At 43.1% G+C, this 20436-nt stretch overlaps 1 protein-coding gene across 23 annotated transcripts in view; it reads left to right on the top strand.

The window, feature by feature from the left end:
- Positions 1 to 20436, top strand: part of picalma (phosphatidylinositol binding clathrin assembly protein a) — a 133717-nt gene that overhangs the window by 61220 nt on the left and 52061 nt on the right. For 12 of the 23 annotated variants that reach the window (XM_067986302.1, XM_067986294.1, XM_067986299.1 and 9 more), the window contains exons 7-10: positions 2931 to 3037; positions 3138 to 3179; positions 6202 to 6290; positions 19232 to 19358. In XM_067986302.1, the coding sequence (XP_067842403.1) occupies positions 2931 to 3037; positions 3138 to 3179; positions 6202 to 6290; positions 19232 to 19358 (365 nt within the window). The remainder of the gene's footprint in view (positions 1 to 2930; positions 3038 to 3137; positions 3180 to 6201; positions 6291 to 19231; positions 19359 to 20436) is intronic. The other 11 variants (XM_067986307.1, XM_067986305.1, XM_067986306.1 and 8 more) reach the window with 1 other exon arrangement.

The following is a 20436-nucleotide window of genomic DNA, read 5'->3' as shown; positions in this document are numbered from 1 at the left end:
TAATTAGAACTGAATACTGGTTAGAGAGGGCAAGATCCCCTCAGAGGACTCCTGCATTATCTGCCTGATTCTCCTTGTCTGTCTGGCAGTCCCTCTGACTGCAGACTCTTAAGCTGTGGGGTGACCACCTCCTGAAACGTGCTATCCGCATAGCTCTCAGCCTCGCGGATGCACTGCAGTGACGCCAACTGCTACTCGAGCTCCTCCAGCTGACGACACTTCCTGCACGTGTGGTTGTCCAGGACGTGGGAAGTGTCCTGGAGTTCCTACATGGCACAGGATGTGCATTCCACGGGTCTGAGCTGCCCTGCCATGCCTTGATTTATTAGGTTATTAACTAAACGTAACAAAAATAAACTTTAAAGTCTTAACAAAAAACTCACCAGATACTCAGCAATTTAAAAAAAAACAGTAATACTCACCAACCAGTCACCTACTTGCTCTCCTGTGTTGTCACTCTTTGAAATCTGTGCCTGTGGTGAGTGATCTCTGGCCTCCTCTTTAAGCCTCTCTCAGACTCTCGATCTCTGGCCTCCTCTAAGCCTCTCTCCTCCTGCTTGATACTCTAGGGATATTGCTAACCATCACCTAGGTTCACTATTCCCTTAAAGAATTTGTGCCATGCAGTTGGGGAACTGTTCCCCAATCTGTTGTGTATATAGATCAGCTAAGGTTTCCACTCCTGATTGTCTAATAACCATTTCAAGTGTGTGTGTCAGGTAAGGACAGGGTTAGACTTGACTATAATCCCATCACTGCCCTCCAAGATTAAATAGCCCTCTGGCAATCACTGTCTAGGCTTGCACGTGAAGAATGGCCATTTAGGTGAGGTAGCAGGGCTGTTATGTCTGAGGAGCTGTTTCCTGGCAAAACGCAATGCCTTCAGGAGAGGAATGGAAAAAATTCGGAAGGATAAAGAAATAGCCAGCAATTTTGTTGGCTTTGCTTTATAATGTCCACAACATTTGTGTTTGCTTATTGAAAGTACTTTATTGTAGCTGTGCATTTATGATTCAGCACATTCTTTGCCTCTCAAAAGGACTACGTCAGCATTGAGTTTGATGTGTTGAATTTCCAGCCTTTTGCTTAGGTTGGTACAAACTGTGGGCCTAATTTCCTCCTCCTTTCAAATTTTAGGCGAGATTCTTTGTAAGTGTGTTTGGAAGTCAGAGAGACAAAGGGTATTTTAGGATTTTGTTTCCATAATAATGGGAGCCATAAGCAACATACTAATGTAGTTACAAAAGCATCATACTGTTTTGCACATATAGTGCCATATGCAAGAACATTCTACAAGGGATGTGGTTTTCAAAAGTTTGCTTCAAACCTTGATTTATTCTCCTCTGTTTCTAAGTTAGTGTAATGTTTCCTGATCAGCAATGCATGTGGCACACATGCAGGCTTAGCTTACAGCTGGTCCCACTGCCGATGCAGTGCACGTTCCAAAATCACTTTTTTGCCCTTATGTTTTGCAAATGTCTGATGGAATCTGTTCAGAGTACTTTGTAAATCTGTTAAACCACAGTTTAATTGCACAAAACTTTTACAAAATATATATATATATACATATACACACTAGGCGGTGAACTTTTTTGTAAGCTGGGGTTTTGTTTTGGGATGAAATGGGAGAGACTGCAGGTTCTGTCAGGTAACCCAATATAACTGCAGGAACTAAGTGTTGGCAATTCAATGTGACAGAGCTAGGCCATTTTTAAATCTGTCATTCTTTATACCCAGTGACTCACCCAATTCCTGATGTTGTCCAGGAGAATGTTCAGTGGAGGTTACTGATGTTTCCAGCAGGGATCACTTGACGTGAATTTCATCTCCTTTCCGAAAAAGCACCCGTGCAATGTTAGGAAAACCCACTTTCAATAAAAATTCACTAATTTATACTGTAAAGGAACTGTGTGAAATTAAAGCACTAATCCAATTAAGGGATTCAGATGTCAAACTATTTGAGCGTTTTTAAGGCTTACAATTTCACCTGATTCCGATTTGTTGGATCACTTTGTAATTTAGCCACCTATTTTTAAAAAAAAATATGTAACATATATGGAACACTGTTATTTCATTGCAGCTTAAATTTCAGAAATCTTTGTGGTTACATGACACACTTTTTTTCAATGACTCTCATAATCCTTGCTGTGGAGAATCCTGGCAATTGATGCCAGCAATGACGCTTGGCAAAAAGGAAAGCCCTCCTAGCCTTTCGTAGTCACTGACTTATCAAGTTGAATTTAAATTATTATTGGACCAAATTTTCTGCCTGTTTGAAGTCAATGGGTAGAAAGTCAAACCCAGTTTAATTTGTTTCTAAGTAGTGTTAATTTGGGTAGAACTCATTAGTGAAAAATCTTATTTCTGAATTCAGTTGACAATTTGCTGCATGTTTGCTCTTGTGATTTATGACTGTATGATTCTCGATTTTCTTGTGTTCGCCATTACCTATTTATACAATTGCAGTTTGGGCAAAATGTTTTATCACTAGCTGGTACAAGATAACATGTATGCTATTGTTTTTATATTTTTAGCCCTGTGTTTTTTCCATTTTATTCCTCATGGTAGCTGGGTCCCACTATGCAGCCTCTTGCAGTGAAAACAGGCGTGACAGTGTGGGCTGTAGTCTTTTCTACATCCATAATCAGTAGTGCTGAGAGTTCAGCTGGCAGTAGGCTTGTTCTATAATGGTCATCAGTTCTTCCCTTTATTGAGATTGAACATTTCTCAACAGCAGGTTGGTCCATCTGGTGACCTGACAGAATGTTGACTAAATGGTAGTAGGTGGGCTCAAGTGATCACACCTGAGACTTGAGTCTTAAACTGTGACTGGTAGGCACCTATATACGGAACCTTTAGTTGGCTGCCATAAGAAGGTACAGTTTGTGTTGAACAGTTAACTGTTAATACATTTAACCTTTGCCTTCTAGAGAAATACTTTGATATGAAGAAAAACCAGTGCAAGGAGGCTCTTGATATTTATAAGAAGTTCCTTACTAGAATGACAAGGATCTCAGAATTCCTTAAAGTTGCAGAAGTAAGCTTTCCTTTTGAACTGCACACTTTTGTTAAAATTTCAAGATTTTTTAAATATGCAGATTATTTGTTACAACTATGGTATTCTTTGTTCAACACAGCAAGTTGGAATTGACAGGGGAGACATACCAGACCTTTCTCAGGTAGGCACCTCTTTATTGGTTGGACCTGTTTGCCATGCATTGAGTGCTTTATTTTGTTCAAGTTTTGGGCTGGTTAGTCTGATTGTGATACTTAACAGTTCAGCTGATGACAAAGTGTACACAATTCATCCTGCCCCTCAGATTCTGATGATAAACACTTGTGGACTAGTTAAGAACCTGGATATTGGTGTTTGGATTGGCTATTCATTAAAAGTCTTTAAAAGAATGCTCAAGAATTTGCACAAATTGGCATATATTTAATTTTTCAATGTTTAAAAACCGGAGCTTTAGCTGTTGGTACCACTGTTCCACTCCTCAGTATTTGTGAGGAGTGGGAATGCTGAGGCTTGGTGAAGATGCATGCTTCCATGTCTAGCCACAGAAATGTAGCGAAGATTATACTTGGAATCCTTTAAACTTTTGGAGATGGAATATATTCTTTGTGTACTTTCGCATTTCACTTGCAATGACGACAATCTTCTGAACACTTCGGCTGAAATGTATACTAATTTTTCTCCAATTTGACGGGAGGGAATGTTTAGAATTTTAAACCGAACTTGCACCTGGATAAAACATCTTGCTTCTATGTGACTAGCAGATACTAAGTATCTACATTTGCTCCTTGCTTTCATGCATAACTTGAAACATTCTGCCCAAAAATAAATTTCAATAAGCATTTTTTAAAAAATACTACACGTGTGCAAGCAGTCTCAAAATGAGGATCGCAGTAGTTTGTACTTTTGCAATGTTAACATGAGATTTTGGTTAATATTTTCACTGTTGGTTCGCAATGGAATCCTGGTCTCTGGAAACCTGCTCAACATGAACAGTCAATTTGGAGGTTTCAGCTTGAGTTTTGCCATTATCTAGAATATAAATAGATAAAATAAAACTATTAAAGGTTTATTGCTGAGATGAAAAGAGTGCACCCAATTGCCGTGGGTTGTCTTGGCAGCAGTGGATAACATTTAAATTGCAACACGGAAACAGGCTGTTCAGCCCAGCTAGTCTGTGTTGGTGTTTGTTCTCCATATGAGCAGTGGTCCTAATCCCATGTGCCTGTCCTACTCTCTCAGATCGCTTCATTACCCTTTTCTTCAACCACTTATCTAAGCTATTCTTAAATATTGACAGTCTCTGCTTCAATCAGTAACTCTAGTAGTGCATTTGACAGCATCACAACCCTCCCTGTTTTACAAAAAAAAATTCTCCTGTGCTGTTAAAGATTTGACCTTTATGTCCCCTTGTTCTAGACACTGTGTAATCACTGGAAACATTCTGTTTCTATATTCTCTGTTCCATTCCTTCATAATTTTAAATATCTCTCAAATCACATCTCAATCTCCTCCCTGCTCTAAAGAAACCAGCCCCAATTTTTCAAGTCTGTCTTCATATTTGTATTTCCTCATATCAGCCAGCATCCTAGTGAATGTTCACTGTACCCTCTCTGTTGTCTCAACTTCCTTCCTTTAGCAAAAATGGAGCAAAAAATGCACACTGTAGTCCAACTGTGGTCTTACTAAGATTTTATATAGATTCACCATTACAGCTTGACTTTTATATTCCATACCTCTTGCCACATAGCCCAGTATCCATTAGCATTTTTATGGCCTCATCCACTTCAACTACTGCTCTCCACATGACCCAGCCTTCCTCCATTTTTACAAAAAATGTACCACATCACATTTACTAACATTGAATTTCATCTGCCACTTTTTTGCGCATTCCATCATTTTATCAATATCCCCTTGCAGCTTTGGTCCTCAGAATTATTTACTATGCCTCCTGTTTTAGTATTTTCTGCAAACTTGGATACCATTCCATCTAGCCCTATGTTCAAACCATTGATGTGCACTGCAATTGCAAAGCATTAAAAGAGCCACAAGGACAATAATTCACTAAGGGGAACCAAAACTTTGCAAATTTACCTTGAGGTAACCCAGGAGATACAAAATTCCAAATAGCTTATTGTCCACAACTTCAGTCCAGGGAGATTGGTAAAGCAAGTTTACCTGACACAAGCAAGCTGTGAGATAGTAATGGGTCCTGAAAAGATAAATGAGATTTTCAGGTTGATGGAATTAAAAAGTCAAATTAATATTACATAACTGTAATTCCCATAGTTTATTGCAAGCAGTCTGCTGCAATAGCACACTTGCACAGTTATTATTTTCCGTTCAGTCTGAAATCAATACAATGGAGATATTATAAAGACTGATTTCAGATCATGTGAATCCATTCCTCAAAATATAATCTATTGAAGCTGATATTTTTTGACTTTTTCCATCTGAGGAAACATTTCCTCATGACAGTCCTTTCCTTTGCATATTCTCTTTTTTTTGTTTACTTGAATTTGTCATTTATAAAGGGAAAATTGAGCTGAACATTCCTGTAGTAGTATATAGAAAACCTAATGTATTTAATTTTGAAACTTGCTTTTTTAGCAATCCCTGTGTCAGCCATGTTTGAAATCTCCAATTGGCAATGGAGCCGAGTGTGTTTCCAAACAGCAAGTTTAAAGTGGTTATTTTGTTTTTATAATGACAAAATTGACTGATTTAACGAGCAAAAAGTTCCTTAACTTTAATGGTAAATACAGTTAGGTGAGATAATGTTCATTTGGGTGCTTTTCTAAAAAAAAAAAAATTCATGTGTACAGTCAGCAGCAAACTAGTAGTTTTGACCAGCAGCTCATAAATCCCTGTTTGATAGAATCTTCAGTGCCAATAAAATGCTCTTGGGAAAATTTTCCCAGCTGAACAAATTGGAGTGTGCTGATATAACAATGTAGATGTTATAACGTTTGGTTTTAGAACAACAATGGTTCATTTTAATATCACAGAACGTCAAAATTTAATCATTAAAGAAGCAATTTTTTTAGATGCAGTTTTTCTCCTCATTTTAGAGGCAACAGACTATGCTAAGTAAATTCATAATTGAGGGATTGAAGATATGGTACTTTTTTTTTAAACTTAACTGTTTGCATGATTTTGTAGCTGACAGATTTGTTTTTGCATCATAGGCACCAAGTAGCCTTCTTGATGCATTAGAACAGCATCTGGCTTCATTGGAAGGGAAGAAGGTTAAAGACTCTTCGACAGCTGCTAGCAGGTAATTTGCATTGATCTAAACTAATATGGTTGCTTTATATCGCATACATTGTCATTGCAATGGATAGGAACGGAAAAGTAAACTCCTTGTCAGGATAGCAGGATCCATCATTTCTTTAGGATGCCGATCTAGGAACCATGTTTGAGTGATGCAGACAGGGAACCTTCTCTTTAAATGATGTAGATGAGACTGGTGAAGTTGCTTCTGGGGGCAATCCCAATTGTGTAAGTTAAGTTAATTGTGTAAGGTTGAACTTGGTCTCCAAGTCAAGAGCCCCATTAACACTGCAAATTTAGCTGATCCTCCACAATAAGAATGAGAAAAGGCCATTCAACTGATACATTTTGTCTTGTTTGGTTCATATTGTGTATCAGTTTCCCAATGGGTCCTTTTTGGGGTAGCAGGCAGTGACTAGTGGGGTACTACAGGGATCAGTGCTTGGGCCCCAGCTATTCACAATATAGATCAATGATTTGGAGGAGGGAACCAAAAGTAATATTTCCAAGTTTGCTGATGACAAAAACTAGGTGGGATTGTGAGTTGTGTGGAGGATGCAAAGAGGTTTCAAGGCGATTTAGACAAGTTGAGTGAGTGGGCAAATAATGGCAGATGCAGTATAATGTAGATAAATGTGAAGTTATCCACTTTGGAAGGAAAAGCAAAGGCAAAGTATTATTTAAATGGTGATAGTTTGGGGAATGTTGATGTACAAAGGGACCTGGATGTCCTTGTACACCAGTCACTGACAGTAAATATGCAGGTGCAGCAAGCAGTTAGGAAGGCAAATGGTATGTTGGCCTTCATTGCAAGAGGATTTGAGTACAGGAGCAAGGATGTCTTACTGCAGTTATACAGAGCCTTGTTGAGACCACACCTGGAGTATTGTGTGCAGTTTTGGTCTCCTTACCTAAGAAAGGATATACTTGCCATAGAGGGAGTGCAGCGAAGGTTCACCAGACTGATTCCTGGGATGGCAGGACTGTCTTATGACGAGAGATTGGCTCACCTCAGCCTGTATTCACTTGAGTTTAGAAGAATGAGAGGGGACTTCATTTGAAACATTTAAATTCTGATTGGGCTAGACAGACTGGATGCAAGAGGATGTTTCCCCTGGCTGGGGGGGTCCAGAACGAGGGGTCACAGTCTCAGGATATGGGGTAGGACATTTAGGATTGAGATGAGGAGAAATTTCTTCACTCAGAGGGTAGTGAACCTGTGGAATTCTCTAGCACGGAAGGCTGTGGAGGCCGAGTCACTGAATATATTTAAGAAGGAGCTAGATAGGCTTCTCGGCACAGAAGGCATCAAGTGGTATGGGGAGAGTGGGAACATGGTATTGAAATAGAGAATCAGCCACGATCATATTAAATGGCGGAGCAGGCACGAAGGGCCGAATGGCCTACTCCTATTTTTCTATGTTTGTTAAACACTATTTGCCTTTAACAAATCCATGCTGGCTTTCCCTAATTAATCCACACTTGTCCAAGTGACTGCGAATTCTGTCCTGGATTATTGTTTCTAAAATTTTCCCCACCACCAAGGTTAAACTGACTGACCTGTAGTTGCTGGGTTTCTTTTTTGAACAAGGGTATAACATTTGCAATTCTCCAGTCCTCTAGCACCACCCCCTGTATCGAGGGATGTTTGGAAGATTATGGCCAGAACTGCCTCAATTTCCACCCGTCTCTCAGCAACCTAGGATGCATCCCATCCAGACCGGGACTTATCTACTTTAAGTACAGCTAGCCTTTCTAGTACCTCCTCTTCTCCACTTTATCAATTATTAGCCCATCCAGTATCTCGACAACATCTTCCTTTACTGAGACTCTGGCAGCATCATCTTCCTTGATAAAGATAGATGCAAAGTACTCATTTAGTACCTCAGCCGTCCCCTCTGCCTCCATGAATAGATCTCCTTTTTGGTCCCTGATCAGCCCCACCCCTCCTCTTACTACCCGTTTACTGCTTATGTGCCTATAGAAGACTTTTGGATTCCCTTTTATGTTGGCTGCCAGTCTATTCTCATACTTTTTTGCCCCTTTTATTTCCTTTTTCACTTCCCCTCTGAACTTTCTATATTCAGCCTGGTTCTCACTTGTGTAATCAACCTGACATCTGTCATATGTCCCTTTTTTTCTGCTTCATCTCCATCTCTTTTTTGTCTCCCTCATTGGAATGTACCTAGACTGTAGCTGAACCATCTTCTCCTTAAAGGTCGCCCATTGTTCAATTACAGTTTTGCCTGCCAGTCTTTGATTCCAATTCACCCGGGCCAGATCTGTTCTCATCCCACTGAAATTGGCCCTCCTCCAATTGAGTATTTTTACTTTAGGTTGGTCCACATCCTTTTCCATAGGTATTCTAAACCTTATGATACTATGATCACTGTTCCCTCAATGTTCCCCCACTGACACTTGCTCCACTTGGCCCGCCTCATTCCCCAGAACCCCAGTTTCAGCAATGCATCCTTCCTCGTTGGGCCGGAAAAGCAATGGTCAAGGAAGTTCTTCAGAACACACTTCGAAAATTCCGCCTCCTCTTTGCTCTTTATGATTACTATCCCAGTCTATATTAGGATAGTTGAAGTCCCCCGTTATCACTACTTTATGGCTTTTGCACCTCTCTGTAATTTCCCTGCAAATTTACTCCTCCATATCCTTCCCACTAGTTAGTGGCCTATAGAATATACCCAGTAGTGAAATGGCACCTCTATTGTTTAACTCTAACCAAATAGTCCCATTAATTTCACCAGTATTTTTTCTTTACTGATAATTACTTTAAGTTCCTCACTCTCATTAGACCCTTGGTTCCCCACTATTTTTGGTATGTTTTTTGTCTTCTACTGTGATGACAGATATAATATAATATATTAACGTCTCTGCTGTTTCCTTATTACCCATTCTCTTCTGTCTCTGCCTCTAAGGGACCCATGTTTGCTTTTGCTAATCTCTTCCTTTTTACATACTTGTAATCTGTGTTTATATTTATTACTAGTTTACTCTCATTCAATTTTCTCCCTCTATCAATTTCTTGGTCATTCTTTGCTGATTTCTACAACCGTCCCAATCCTCAGGCTTACTACTCTTTTTGGCAACATTGTACACCTCTTCTTTTAATCTAATACTTCTCGAGTTAGCCATGGTTGGATCATTTTTTTCCCATGGGAGTTTTTGTTCCTCAAGGGAATGTATATTTGTTGAGAACTATGAAATATTTCTTTTAATATAATTTCCCAATCTACCGTAGCCAACTCGCACCTCATACCTACATAATTGGCTTTGTTTAAATTTAAGACCCTGGTTTTGGACTTAACTGCATGATTCTCAGAATTTCATAGAGTTGATCATATTATGATCACTCCTCCCAGAGGATCCTTTACTACAAGATTACTAATTAACCCTGTCTCATTACACAATACTAGATCTAAAATAGACTTTTCCCTAATTGGTTCCTCGATGTTCTAGAAAACTGTCTCGAATGCATTCCATGAACTTGTCCTCCAAACTACTTTTGCTAATTTGGTTTGCCCAGTCTATGAAGATTAAAGTCACCCAAGATTGTTGCATTACCCTTGTTACATGCTCCTTAATTTCTTGATTAATACTCTATCCAATACTATAACTACTGTTAGGGGACCTATAAACAACCCCACCAGTGTTTTCTGCCCCTAGTTATCTTAGCCTCACCCATACTGATTCTACATCCTGATTTTCTGAGCTAAGATTCTTTCTCATCCTTTATTACCCCCCACCCCCTGCCCTTTTCCATTTTGCCTATCTTTTCTGGAATATTTAGTTCTTAACCTTGGTCACCCTGCAACTACATCTCAATGATGGCCACTAGATTAAACCCATTTATCTCTCTGCCATTAATTTCAGCTATCTTGTTATGAATGTTTAAAGGCGCTATATCTGAATGCACTAATTTTAACTTTTTACTATTTTTCCCTGATGTGACCTTAGTCACTAATGCCCTATTACCGTGCTTAAACTCTCTGTCCCTTCTTGACAAACTCAGCTTGTTTTTACCCAAATCGCTACTCTGCTCTACAGCCTTGACTTTTCCCCTTAGTCTTATAAATTTACCCTTAACTCAACCCTCTTTCCCACCCCTCACCTTATTAGTTTAAAGCCCTATCTTCCACCCTAGTTATTCGATTGGCCAGGACACTGGTCCCAGCCTGGTTTAGGTGGAGCCTGTCCCAATGGAACAGCTCCCTCTTTCCCCAGTACTGATGCTAGTGCCCCGTGAATTGAAACCCCTGCTTCCCACACCACTCTTTCAGCCACGCATTTAACCCTCTAATTTGTTTGCCCCTATGGCAATTTGCGTGTGGCTCAGGTACTAATCCAGAGATTATTACCTTTTTTGAGGTAATAAGGAGAAAAACCCCAGCTTCTCCAGTCTACCCACATAACTGAAGTTCCTCATTCCTGGCACTAATCTAGTAAATCTCTTCTGCACCCTCTAAGGCCTTCACATCCTTTCTGAAATGTGATGCCCAGAATTGAACACAATACTCCAGCTGATGCCTAACCAGTGTTTTATAAAGGTTTATGATGTGGAGATGCCTGTGATGGACTGGGGTTGACAATTGTAAACAATTTTACAACACCAAGTTATAGTCCAACAATTTTATTTGAAATTCACAAGCTTTCGGAGGCTTCCTCCTTCCTCAGGTGAATGTGGAAGATAAAGGTTTAGCATAACTTCCTTGCTTTTGTACTCTCTGCCTCTATTAATAAAGCCCAGGATCTCCTGCTTTTTTTTAAAAACAGCCTTCTGAACTTGTCCTGACAAATCAAAGATTTGTGTCCATACACCCCCAGGTGTCTGTTGTACCCCCTTCAAAATTGCACCACTTAGTTTATATTATGTCTCCTCATTCTTCTTACCTTGATATATACAACTCCGCTACACTGTGCGATGTGATTGAAAGATGGATATGCTCACTGAGGCGTAACAAGGAGAAATTCATCAAGAGCAAACGTACATATCCACATATTTATGAATATTAAAGCAAGTAAAAGCACATAGCAACTCATTCGACCGAGAGAAGAGATAGTATTAAATGACCCAGATAATATGGGGAAAAAATTCATTGAAGGCCCCTCTTTCTTTCCTCTGCTTATACAGTTTCTTTTGTGAAATGTGTCTGAACAATAACCCAATCAGCAAATAACTATTTCTTTTGGAAAAATTGACATTGTCTGGAACGAGCTGCCAGAGGCAGTAGTAGAGGCCGGTACAATTGTGTCTTTTAAAAAGCATTTGGACAGTTACATGGGTAAGATGGGTATAGAGGGATATGGGCCAAGTGCAGGCAATTGGGACTAGTTTAGTGGTATAAACTGGGCGACATGGACATGTTGGGCCGAAGGGCCTGTTTCCATGTTGTAACTTCTATGATTCTATGACTGTTTGCCTTTCTTGGGTTGTGGATAGTAATGTATCATCCCAATAACTTGAAGCATGCTGTATGGATAGATCATTGAAATTGGATTTGAGAATTTGAGCTTGTAAATTGTCGATGCCGTAAATGAAACCATACGCTTACACTTGACCCTGTTTTGTTCAATATCCCAGTTTCTGAACGGCTTATGAAAATCTGTGCTGCCATTGAAGGTTATCTGTATACATTTTCAGAGTTCAAATTATGTGGAATGGTGGTGTCGAGATGCTGGGCAGTTCCTCTCCCTTACCAAGTTGAATACTGAGCATTTCACTCAAATCAGATGCTTACAAGCAGTGTCATATTTTCAGCATAGTCCAATTACTTTTAACGAAATAAGTTTTTTAGTTTAATATCAAGCTCAGCTTTGAGGACTGACCAGCTCCAAAAAAGAGCATGGAAAGATTGCGCTGGTCTCTCAGATCCCGATTATTGGGATAGCTGTTGGGGAAATTTAAGATAACTTGCATTGATATAGCATCTTTAACATAGTAAAACATCCCAAGGTGCTTCACAGGAGCATTATCAAAAAATTTGACAGAGTAACATAAGGAGGTATTAGGACAGGTGACCAAAAGCTTGGTCAAAGAGGTAGGTTTTAAGGAGCATCTTAAAGGAGGAGCGTGAGGCGGAGAGGTTTAGGGAGGGAATTCCAGAGCTTAGGGCCGAGGCAGCTGAAGACACAGCTGCCAACGGTAGAGCGATTAAATTTGGGGATGCACAAGAGGCAAGAATTGGAGGAGCACAGAGATCTAAAAGGGTTGTGGGGCTGGAGGAGGTTACATAGATAAGATGGGGTGAGGCCATGGAGGGATTTGAAAGCAAGGAAGAGAATTTTAAAATCGCGGCGTTCACTGATGAAGGGCCAGTGTAGGTCAGCGAGCACAGGGGTGATGGGAGAACTGGACTTAGTGAGTTAGGATATGGGCAGCAGAGTTTTGGATGAGCTCAAGTTTATGGAGGGTGGAAGATTGGAGCGCATTGGAATAGTTGAGTCTAGAGGTAACAAAGGCATGGATGAGGGTTTCAGCAGCAGATGAGCTGAGGCAGGCGTGGAGACGGGCGATGTTACGGAGTTGGAAGTAGGCGATCTTGGTGGTGGAACGGTTATGTGGTCAGAAGCACATATCGGTCAAATAGGATGCCAAGGTTGCGAACGGCCTGGTTCAGCCTCACAGTGGCCAGGAAGAGGGATGGAGTCAGTGGCTAGAGAACGGAGTTTGTGGCAGGGACTGAAGACAGTGGCTTCAGTTTTCCCAATATTTAGTTCGTCCGGTACTAGATGTCGGACAAGCAGTGTGATAAATGAGACAGTGGAGGGACCGAGAGGTAGTGGTGAGGTAGAGCTGGGGGTCATCAGCGTACGTATGGAATCTGACTTGTTCGGATGATGTCGTCAAGGAGCAGCACTTAAATGTTTTTAAAACTTTTTCTGTTTGATCCCTTTCAAGACCGGATAATTTTGGAACTACCAGTGAAAGGAACAATGTGCCCAGATATTCTGAGTTACTATAATCAATTGTCAAACTTGATTTTAAGGTTTTTCATTCTAATTCTTTGTTCCCTTTAACCATTAAAGTAGGCAGAATGGGAACTCGACCACATTAAACATCCTGTTGTTGCCATGTGACCACAATTCATTAAACTTTGAGACTTTGAGGAAAACTGCATTTAAATTTGGATTTGTAGCTTTTCTTTGCATTTTGCTCCGTTTCTAGCCAAAGTGCAAAATGTCAGATGTTGAAGTAGTCTAACAGAACTAAAGGACAATACTCACTACTTTTATAAATGCTTTTTATTTTCAAAGTGTACCTTTTCGTTTTCTCTTCCCTCATGCCAAGATTGCATAACATTTTTAAATACCTGTCTGTGAATTAATAATTAGATGTAATTTGTTTTTGTCAATTTTGCCTGTTGTTCAGACACAGCCCCTCCTTCTCCTCCCCCGCCCCCCCCCCCCCCCCCCCAATGTTTTACCTAGGTAGCACTGTAATTGGTGGCCACTTGAACCGTGGGATTTAATTAATTGGGAAAAATATCAGACAAATGTATTCATTTGTTTCCCCTCACCCACTGCAGGGGCTCGATTTTCAAGCTGAAGTGCAATGGGGACGAGGGGGGCTTCGAAAATCAGGGAAATCCTGAGCGGGTGAGGAAGCCGGCTCCAACCCACCGACTTCCGGTTTCCTCACAGATGCGTCTGTGCGTGTGCACCTCACGAATGCGGAAGTCTCACCGGCAATTAAAGCTGGGGCATGACAGTTATTTAGATAGTTTAAGTATTTGAAGTAGTTAATTTCATGGCGATTGAAAAATCGGTCCCCTGCCTCAATCAGCCTCAGTGTGTTTCCCTTGCTGTCGGAAACACTCCCATGTTTTAGGAGACATGTTTCAGCCAGCAGCCAGTTGGACATTGAAATGCTTGTTTGACAGGTGGGTTATTGCAGCAGAGCACTCTTCTTTCAGACCAACTTTTAGCTGGGAGATCTTTGTGTTTACACTGAAAATTCTTAGTTTCCACTCAGAATTCTTCTCCCCACATATACCAACTTTTCAGACCCCTTCAAACTGACGACACCTGGATGGGGGGTTGCCATGGCTACATTCACCACTACATTCGAGGACGAGCAACATTACCAGGCACGACGTGCACGTCCGGCACTTGGAGCTTCACAATACAGTGCTGCGCCACAGGCACCTGCACAAGAGCAGAGGGCAACAACGGAGAGCGACGTCGCAGGAGGCACTACCCTCGCCACAGGGTCTACAGACCGAGGCTTAGCTTCCTGGACCTCTCTGAGGAGCAGTGCATACGGAGGCTGAGAGTGACTCGCCAGATGGTTGCAGCCTCCTTCATGCTGAGCTGTGCCGAGCGGCATCTCATTACCTGTCACGGTCAAAGTCACCACTGCCCTCAACTTCTTCGCCCCCGGATCATTCCAGGGTGCCACCGGGACATCGTTGGGGTTTCTCAGTCGTCTGCACACCAGTGCATAAGGCAGGTCACCGATGGCTTGTTCCGCAGGGCCTTGCAATATGTCAACTTCCCAATGGAAGACCTCAGCCAGACGGAGAGGGCAGTGGGATTTCACTCTGTGGCTGGCTTCCCATGGGTGCAGGGTGCAATCGATTGCACCTATAATAGCAATAAGAGCACCTCCACACGAGCCAGGACTGTTCATCAACAGACAGGGGTATCACTCCAACACTCAGCTCGTTTGTGACCATTGCAAAAGATTCCTTCACGTGTGCGCCAGATTCCCTGGCAGCTACCAAGATTCCTTCATCCTGAGGGAATCTAACATCCTGTGGCTCTTCCGCACACTGAACGCCCTAAAGGGCTGGCTCATCGGGGACAAGGGTTACCCCCTGCCCACGTGACTCATGACTCCCCTGAGGAACCCCATCACTGAGCAACAGTGTCGATATAACCATAGCCACATTGCCACCAGGTCTACAATTGAGCATGCTATCTGGCTGCTCAAGATGCGATTTAGGTACCTTGTTTGTTCTGGGGGAGCGCTTCAATATACACCGGACACAGTGAGACGCACAACATGGTGCAACAGAGGGGGGTGCTGCTTGAAGAGGCCCCATCCACATGGAGGAGGACCAGGACCCACAACCAGAGAAGCAGCTCACCTGGTTGCTCGTGAGATCAGGGAGTCCCTGATGTGTGAACGGTTCTCCTCGCAGTTTCTGATGTTGAGTCCAGTCCTCAAACCACCTGGAAAGAGCAGCGCCAACACCAGTCCCCCACCTCCCTGCACAAAACAATCCTGCAACTACACATACACCCACTATAAAGTGACCCAATGGGTGGCATCAAATATCACCATTCATGGTAGAGCTCATGAAAAGGCCCTATCTCAAAAGCCAGTGAAGAATGGGCAAGACATGGCAGTAGTGAGAATGATAACAATTAATGTGAATATAACCAGAACCAAATATAAATGGAAAACATAAGTCTGTCAGATACCCTTGTGCATACCCTTCGTGCTCACAAATCCTTAGCTTTTCCCTTCTTACCGCTTCTACGTGGTGCATCCCTGTGGCTGCAGCAGAGGTAGTGGCAGGTTGCTCATGTTCATGCCCTGGCTGCTTAGATGCTTTCAGCCTATGCCCTCTGGGTTTTGGAGCCCATGAGGGCCCCTCCAATGACTGCTCCTCCTGCACCTGTGCAGGGGCAAATTCAGCACCTGGAGAGGAGGCAGCATTGCAGGTACTGGTTGAGAGGGGGGCAACGGGTGAGACGTGAGAATGCTTTGAATGGCGTCTCCACTTCCATATCCCTTTTCACTATCATCCCTCCTCCCCTGGGCCAGGCCCACATCACTCCTACCACTCTGCTGGAGAACAGTTTGGAGGATATGTGTGATGCTTTGTAAAGGCCAGTGCTAGTGTATCTGTCTGCCTGTTTAAGGCGGCAGAATGTTGCTCACTCTGAATCCGAACGACCGTTGTCGGGGCCTGAATGGACTCATTTGTGATCCGTGCTTGAAGCTCAACGGAGGCTGCCATTCTCTTCGTCGCAGACATTCCCGCACTTACCTGTGCTGCCATTCCACTAATTCAGGAGTTGAACTCCTCTATCCTCTGCACTATTGTGGAGAGTGTGCATGGCACTTGTTCCAGCACCCCTCAAATATGCTGCTGTACCTCCATCATTCTCCTTTTAAAGGATGGCCCCTGGGGTTCAGCATCTTTGTCCAGCTGAGCAGAGCCTGGAGAGGAGTGCACCCACCGACACGGACTCTCCGCAGCTGTCCCTGCCACCTGTGTCTGCTCGTGCTCACTTGTGTGTGGTGACTCACCAGGTGCCAACCCAACTGACTGACGACTACTAGACCCACTGAGGTGTGAGCTGGTGGATGGCTTGCTAGGATGTGACTGTGCACCCTCATGCCAGGCGCTCCTCTGAGGAATCGCCCTCTGCTGTCACTGCGGTTGTTGAAGGGCCTGTAAGAGAACAGAAGGCAGTATTAAGTATCATCACAGAAGTGTCATGTTGCGATGAGTGTTCAACACGGCAAGCATTGTTAACATCAATTCATGTGTGTGATGAATGTTAAAGTTGTCACCAGACATTTGTGGGGTGCCAGTCTCTGCGTCCCCGATGGACAGGCACTCGGGTGCGGCTGATCTCCAGCGCCTCCTGCTCCACGTCAGAGGACCACTATTTGCTGTGGCTCCCCCTCCAGTCCTCGTCCTCTCGCGTGCATTCTGGGCTCTCTTCTCCTACAAGTGGAGAAAGAACAGACGAGTGAGTGATGAAGTAGCCAGCCAATGAATGCATTGCTTTGGGTGAGGCTGACCGTGAAAGGATGCATCAGAGGGTGAGTATTAGACAGACATCACATTGGATGGGGATTGGGGTGAGTGGTGGTGGGGTGACTAATGGGGAGGTGAGGAAGTGCAGGTAAGTTGAGGATGAGCCTTAGGTGGGTGTGAGGAGTGATGTGGTTGAGTAGTCTTGGCAGTGCAGAATGAGTTGTGGTGGGGCGGGAGGGGGTGGAATGATAATGTAGATCACGGAATGCAGGAGAATCAGTAAGTGTACTCACTTTTGCTGACCTAGTTAGGTCATTGAAGCGCTTCCTGCACTGGACCCAGGTGTGGGAGATGTTGCTAATGCTGGTGACCACCTCTGCCACCTCGAGCCAGGCCTTCTAGGTGGCGGAGGCAGGGTGCTTCCTCCTGTCCGCAGGGTAAAACACATCTCTTCTCCCACCCCCACCCCCCTTCCTCCCGGCCAGTAGCTGCTGCAGTAAGGTGTCATTAAATCTTGGCGCAGCTTGCCCCTGTGCTGCTCCATTGTGCCTTTTTGGGCTTTGCTGCAGCAAAAGCCTTTGGAGCGCTGGTCTTTTAAATAGAGCTGCTCTAGCTGACAGCTTGTCACGCAGGTGCGCAGTCGGTCCACTGCGCAGCTTTCAGGCAGCAAACCCGGAAGCCATGTTGAGGGCCACCAATTAACTTGCGATTGCGAAGGCTTTTGCTGCAGCAAAGCCCAAAAAGGCACAATGGAGCAGCACAGGGGCAAGCTGCGCCAAGATTTTATTAGTTGGGTTACCTGCCCATTGACCCTGCTGCCATCCCGTCGCCATTTGAAAATCGAGCCCCATATCTCTGATCCTTCCGTCATCAGTGTTCCCACTTTCTTCACTCAGTGCCTGCTTGCTTCTTAATGCTGTTTTTGAAAAAACGTTACAGTAGGCAAGCTGGAAGTTGTGCCCGTATAAGTTAAACTTTAATATGCTTCTGAGTACTTCGCTCAATCTCCCATACCCAATGACAGAGAATACTTCTGGAAGCAGGATTATTTCATAACCCACTATACTCAAACTGATCTATTCTCTTTCACTTTTCTTTAATCCATTCTTTGGAGATGAGCGTTGCTAGCAAGGCCAGCATTTATTGCCCATCCCTAGTTGCCCTTGAGAAGGTGGTGGTGATCTGCCTTCTTGAACCATTGCAGTCCATGTGGTGAAGATACTTCCACAGTGCTGTTAGGTAAGGAGTTCCATGATTTTGACCGAGACCATGGAGGAACAGCTATTATATTTCCAAGTCAGGATGGTGTGTGACTTGGAGAGGAACTTGGAGGTGATGGCGTTCCCATGCACCTGTTGGCCTACACCTTGTAGGTGGTGGAGGTCGTGGGTTTGGGAGATGCTGTTAAAGAAGCCTTGGCGAGTTGTTGCAGTGCATCCTGTAGATATTACACACTGCAGCCATGGTGTGTCGGTGGTGGAAGTGGATATTTAAGATGGTGGATGGGCTGCTGATCAAGTTTTGTCCTGGATGGTGTCGAGCTTCTTGAGTGTTGTTGCAGCTGCACCCATCCAGGCAAGTGGAGAGTATTCCATCACACTCCTGACTTGTGCCTTGTAGATGGTGGAAAGGCTTTGGGGAGTCAGGAGGTGAGTCACTCGCCGCAGAATACCCAGCCTCTGACCTCCTCTAGTAGCAACAGCCGCAGCTCTTAAGGGGAGACTCTCAAGAATGTTGGAGGATGAGGAGGAAACCGCAATTGTGCATTATAAGGAGAATGGAAAAAATAACCTGCCAGCTGTATGTCCTACCCAGCACATAGGCACCTGCTAATATCAAACTTTCCTTATGGGTTTTGGAAAAAAATTCTACAACTTTCATAATCACCTTTTTGTTGGAGTCTGGGAGACTTTTGTAAGATTATAGTTTATAAAAGCGTGTACAAGATCATTCTGTTGCATTGATTCATTAGCTCTGACTGACTGTTTCCTCACTGTGTTGAGAAGCTTAATCTGATCTCTATGGATAAGTATTTTTAAAAACTTGCCTAGAAATAGAATTTCTTCAATCCCAAAAGGCATACAGTTTGCTGTACAAGTTATGAAAGTACTTATAGGAGTTTTGTTGAACCGTAAAGGCCTGTCACTGCTGTGCTTTTTTAAAAAAAATTGTTTATTTGCATCTCCGGTTTAATGTTTACTTTTTTCTGTTTTTCCAGGGCTAGCACCCTTTCAAATGCAGTCTCATCACTTTCTAACACTGGCATGTCACTTAGCAGAGTGGATGAGAGGGAAAAACAAGCTGCTTTGGAGGAAGAGCAGGCCCGGTTGAAAGCGCTCAAGGTGGTGTGTTGTGTTTTTGTTTTTCTTCCTCCATCTTCCCCCACTCTGCTCCTAAGACAAAAATAGAAGTTCAAGGCCATGTTACCTATGGCTTGTTCACTTGTTAGCAAAGTTGAGATGTTCAGCTAAACTATTTTGCACCTTCACTGACTTATTGAGACAATCCGTTCAATTGCTTCTGGCTTTCTCTCTCTTCCCCCACCCTTGCCTACCAAGTCAAACCTCTCCCTGCCCCCCCCCCCCCCCAGGCTTCCCCAGAACCTGCATCTTTCTCTTGTTTCAGTCATATATCTCATGCCCTCTCCAAGCTTATCTTCTCCATGAGACCTTGACCCCATTCCCACTAAACTACTGACCACTGATCTTCTCTTTCCTTTCCTTGCCTGCATGCTCATGCCATTGTAAATGGTTCCCTTTCCTTGGTTAGTTATCCTTCCTTTCAAATCCGCTGCCATCATCACCAACCTCTTCAAAAATCCCATCCTTGACCCCTTTTGTTCTTGCAAGCTACCACTCCATCTCCAAACTCCCTCTTCCTTTTCTCTCAAGCCCTTGACTGTTGTCGCCTCCCAAATCCGTGCCTATCTTTCCCATACATCCATGTTTGAATGTCTTCAAATCTGTTTCTGTCCCTGCCATGGCCCTAATCAAAGTTGCAAATGGCATCCTCTGTGATTGTGACCGCAGTGCATTATCTCCTCATCCTCCCTGCAGCCCTTGATGTGGTCAACCACACCATCCTCCTCCAGCGCCTCTTCTTTCCCACCTCAGTGGGATTGCCCTCGCTTGGTTCCATTCTTGCATATCCAGGTCACACTCTACTTGGATACTACTTAGTGTTTACTTTCTCCTGAGTCCTGCATTATTTCTTCCACAATCTGAAGTATCATTTTGACAAGAAATCAATATGAAGTGTAATATTTAATGTTATTGTGAAAATTCAAAAGGGGAACATACCAACCCTATATGTTCATTACATCTTAGTGTGCTGAATTAAATGGATTCCAGTTAATTTTAAACCCTAAATTGAACACTTGATATATTGAGTTTATTTGTGGCCAGTTTAAAAACTGTTTTCTCA

Source organism: Heptranchias perlo, chromosome 6, assembly GCF_035084215.1.
Source record: "Heptranchias perlo isolate sHepPer1 chromosome 6, sHepPer1.hap1, whole genome shotgun sequence".
Taxonomy (NCBI): domain Eukaryota; kingdom Metazoa; phylum Chordata; class Chondrichthyes; order Hexanchiformes; family Hexanchidae; genus Heptranchias; species Heptranchias perlo.
Note: the sequence above shows the minus strand (reverse complement) of the source record. Positions and strands in the feature narration are given on the sequence as shown.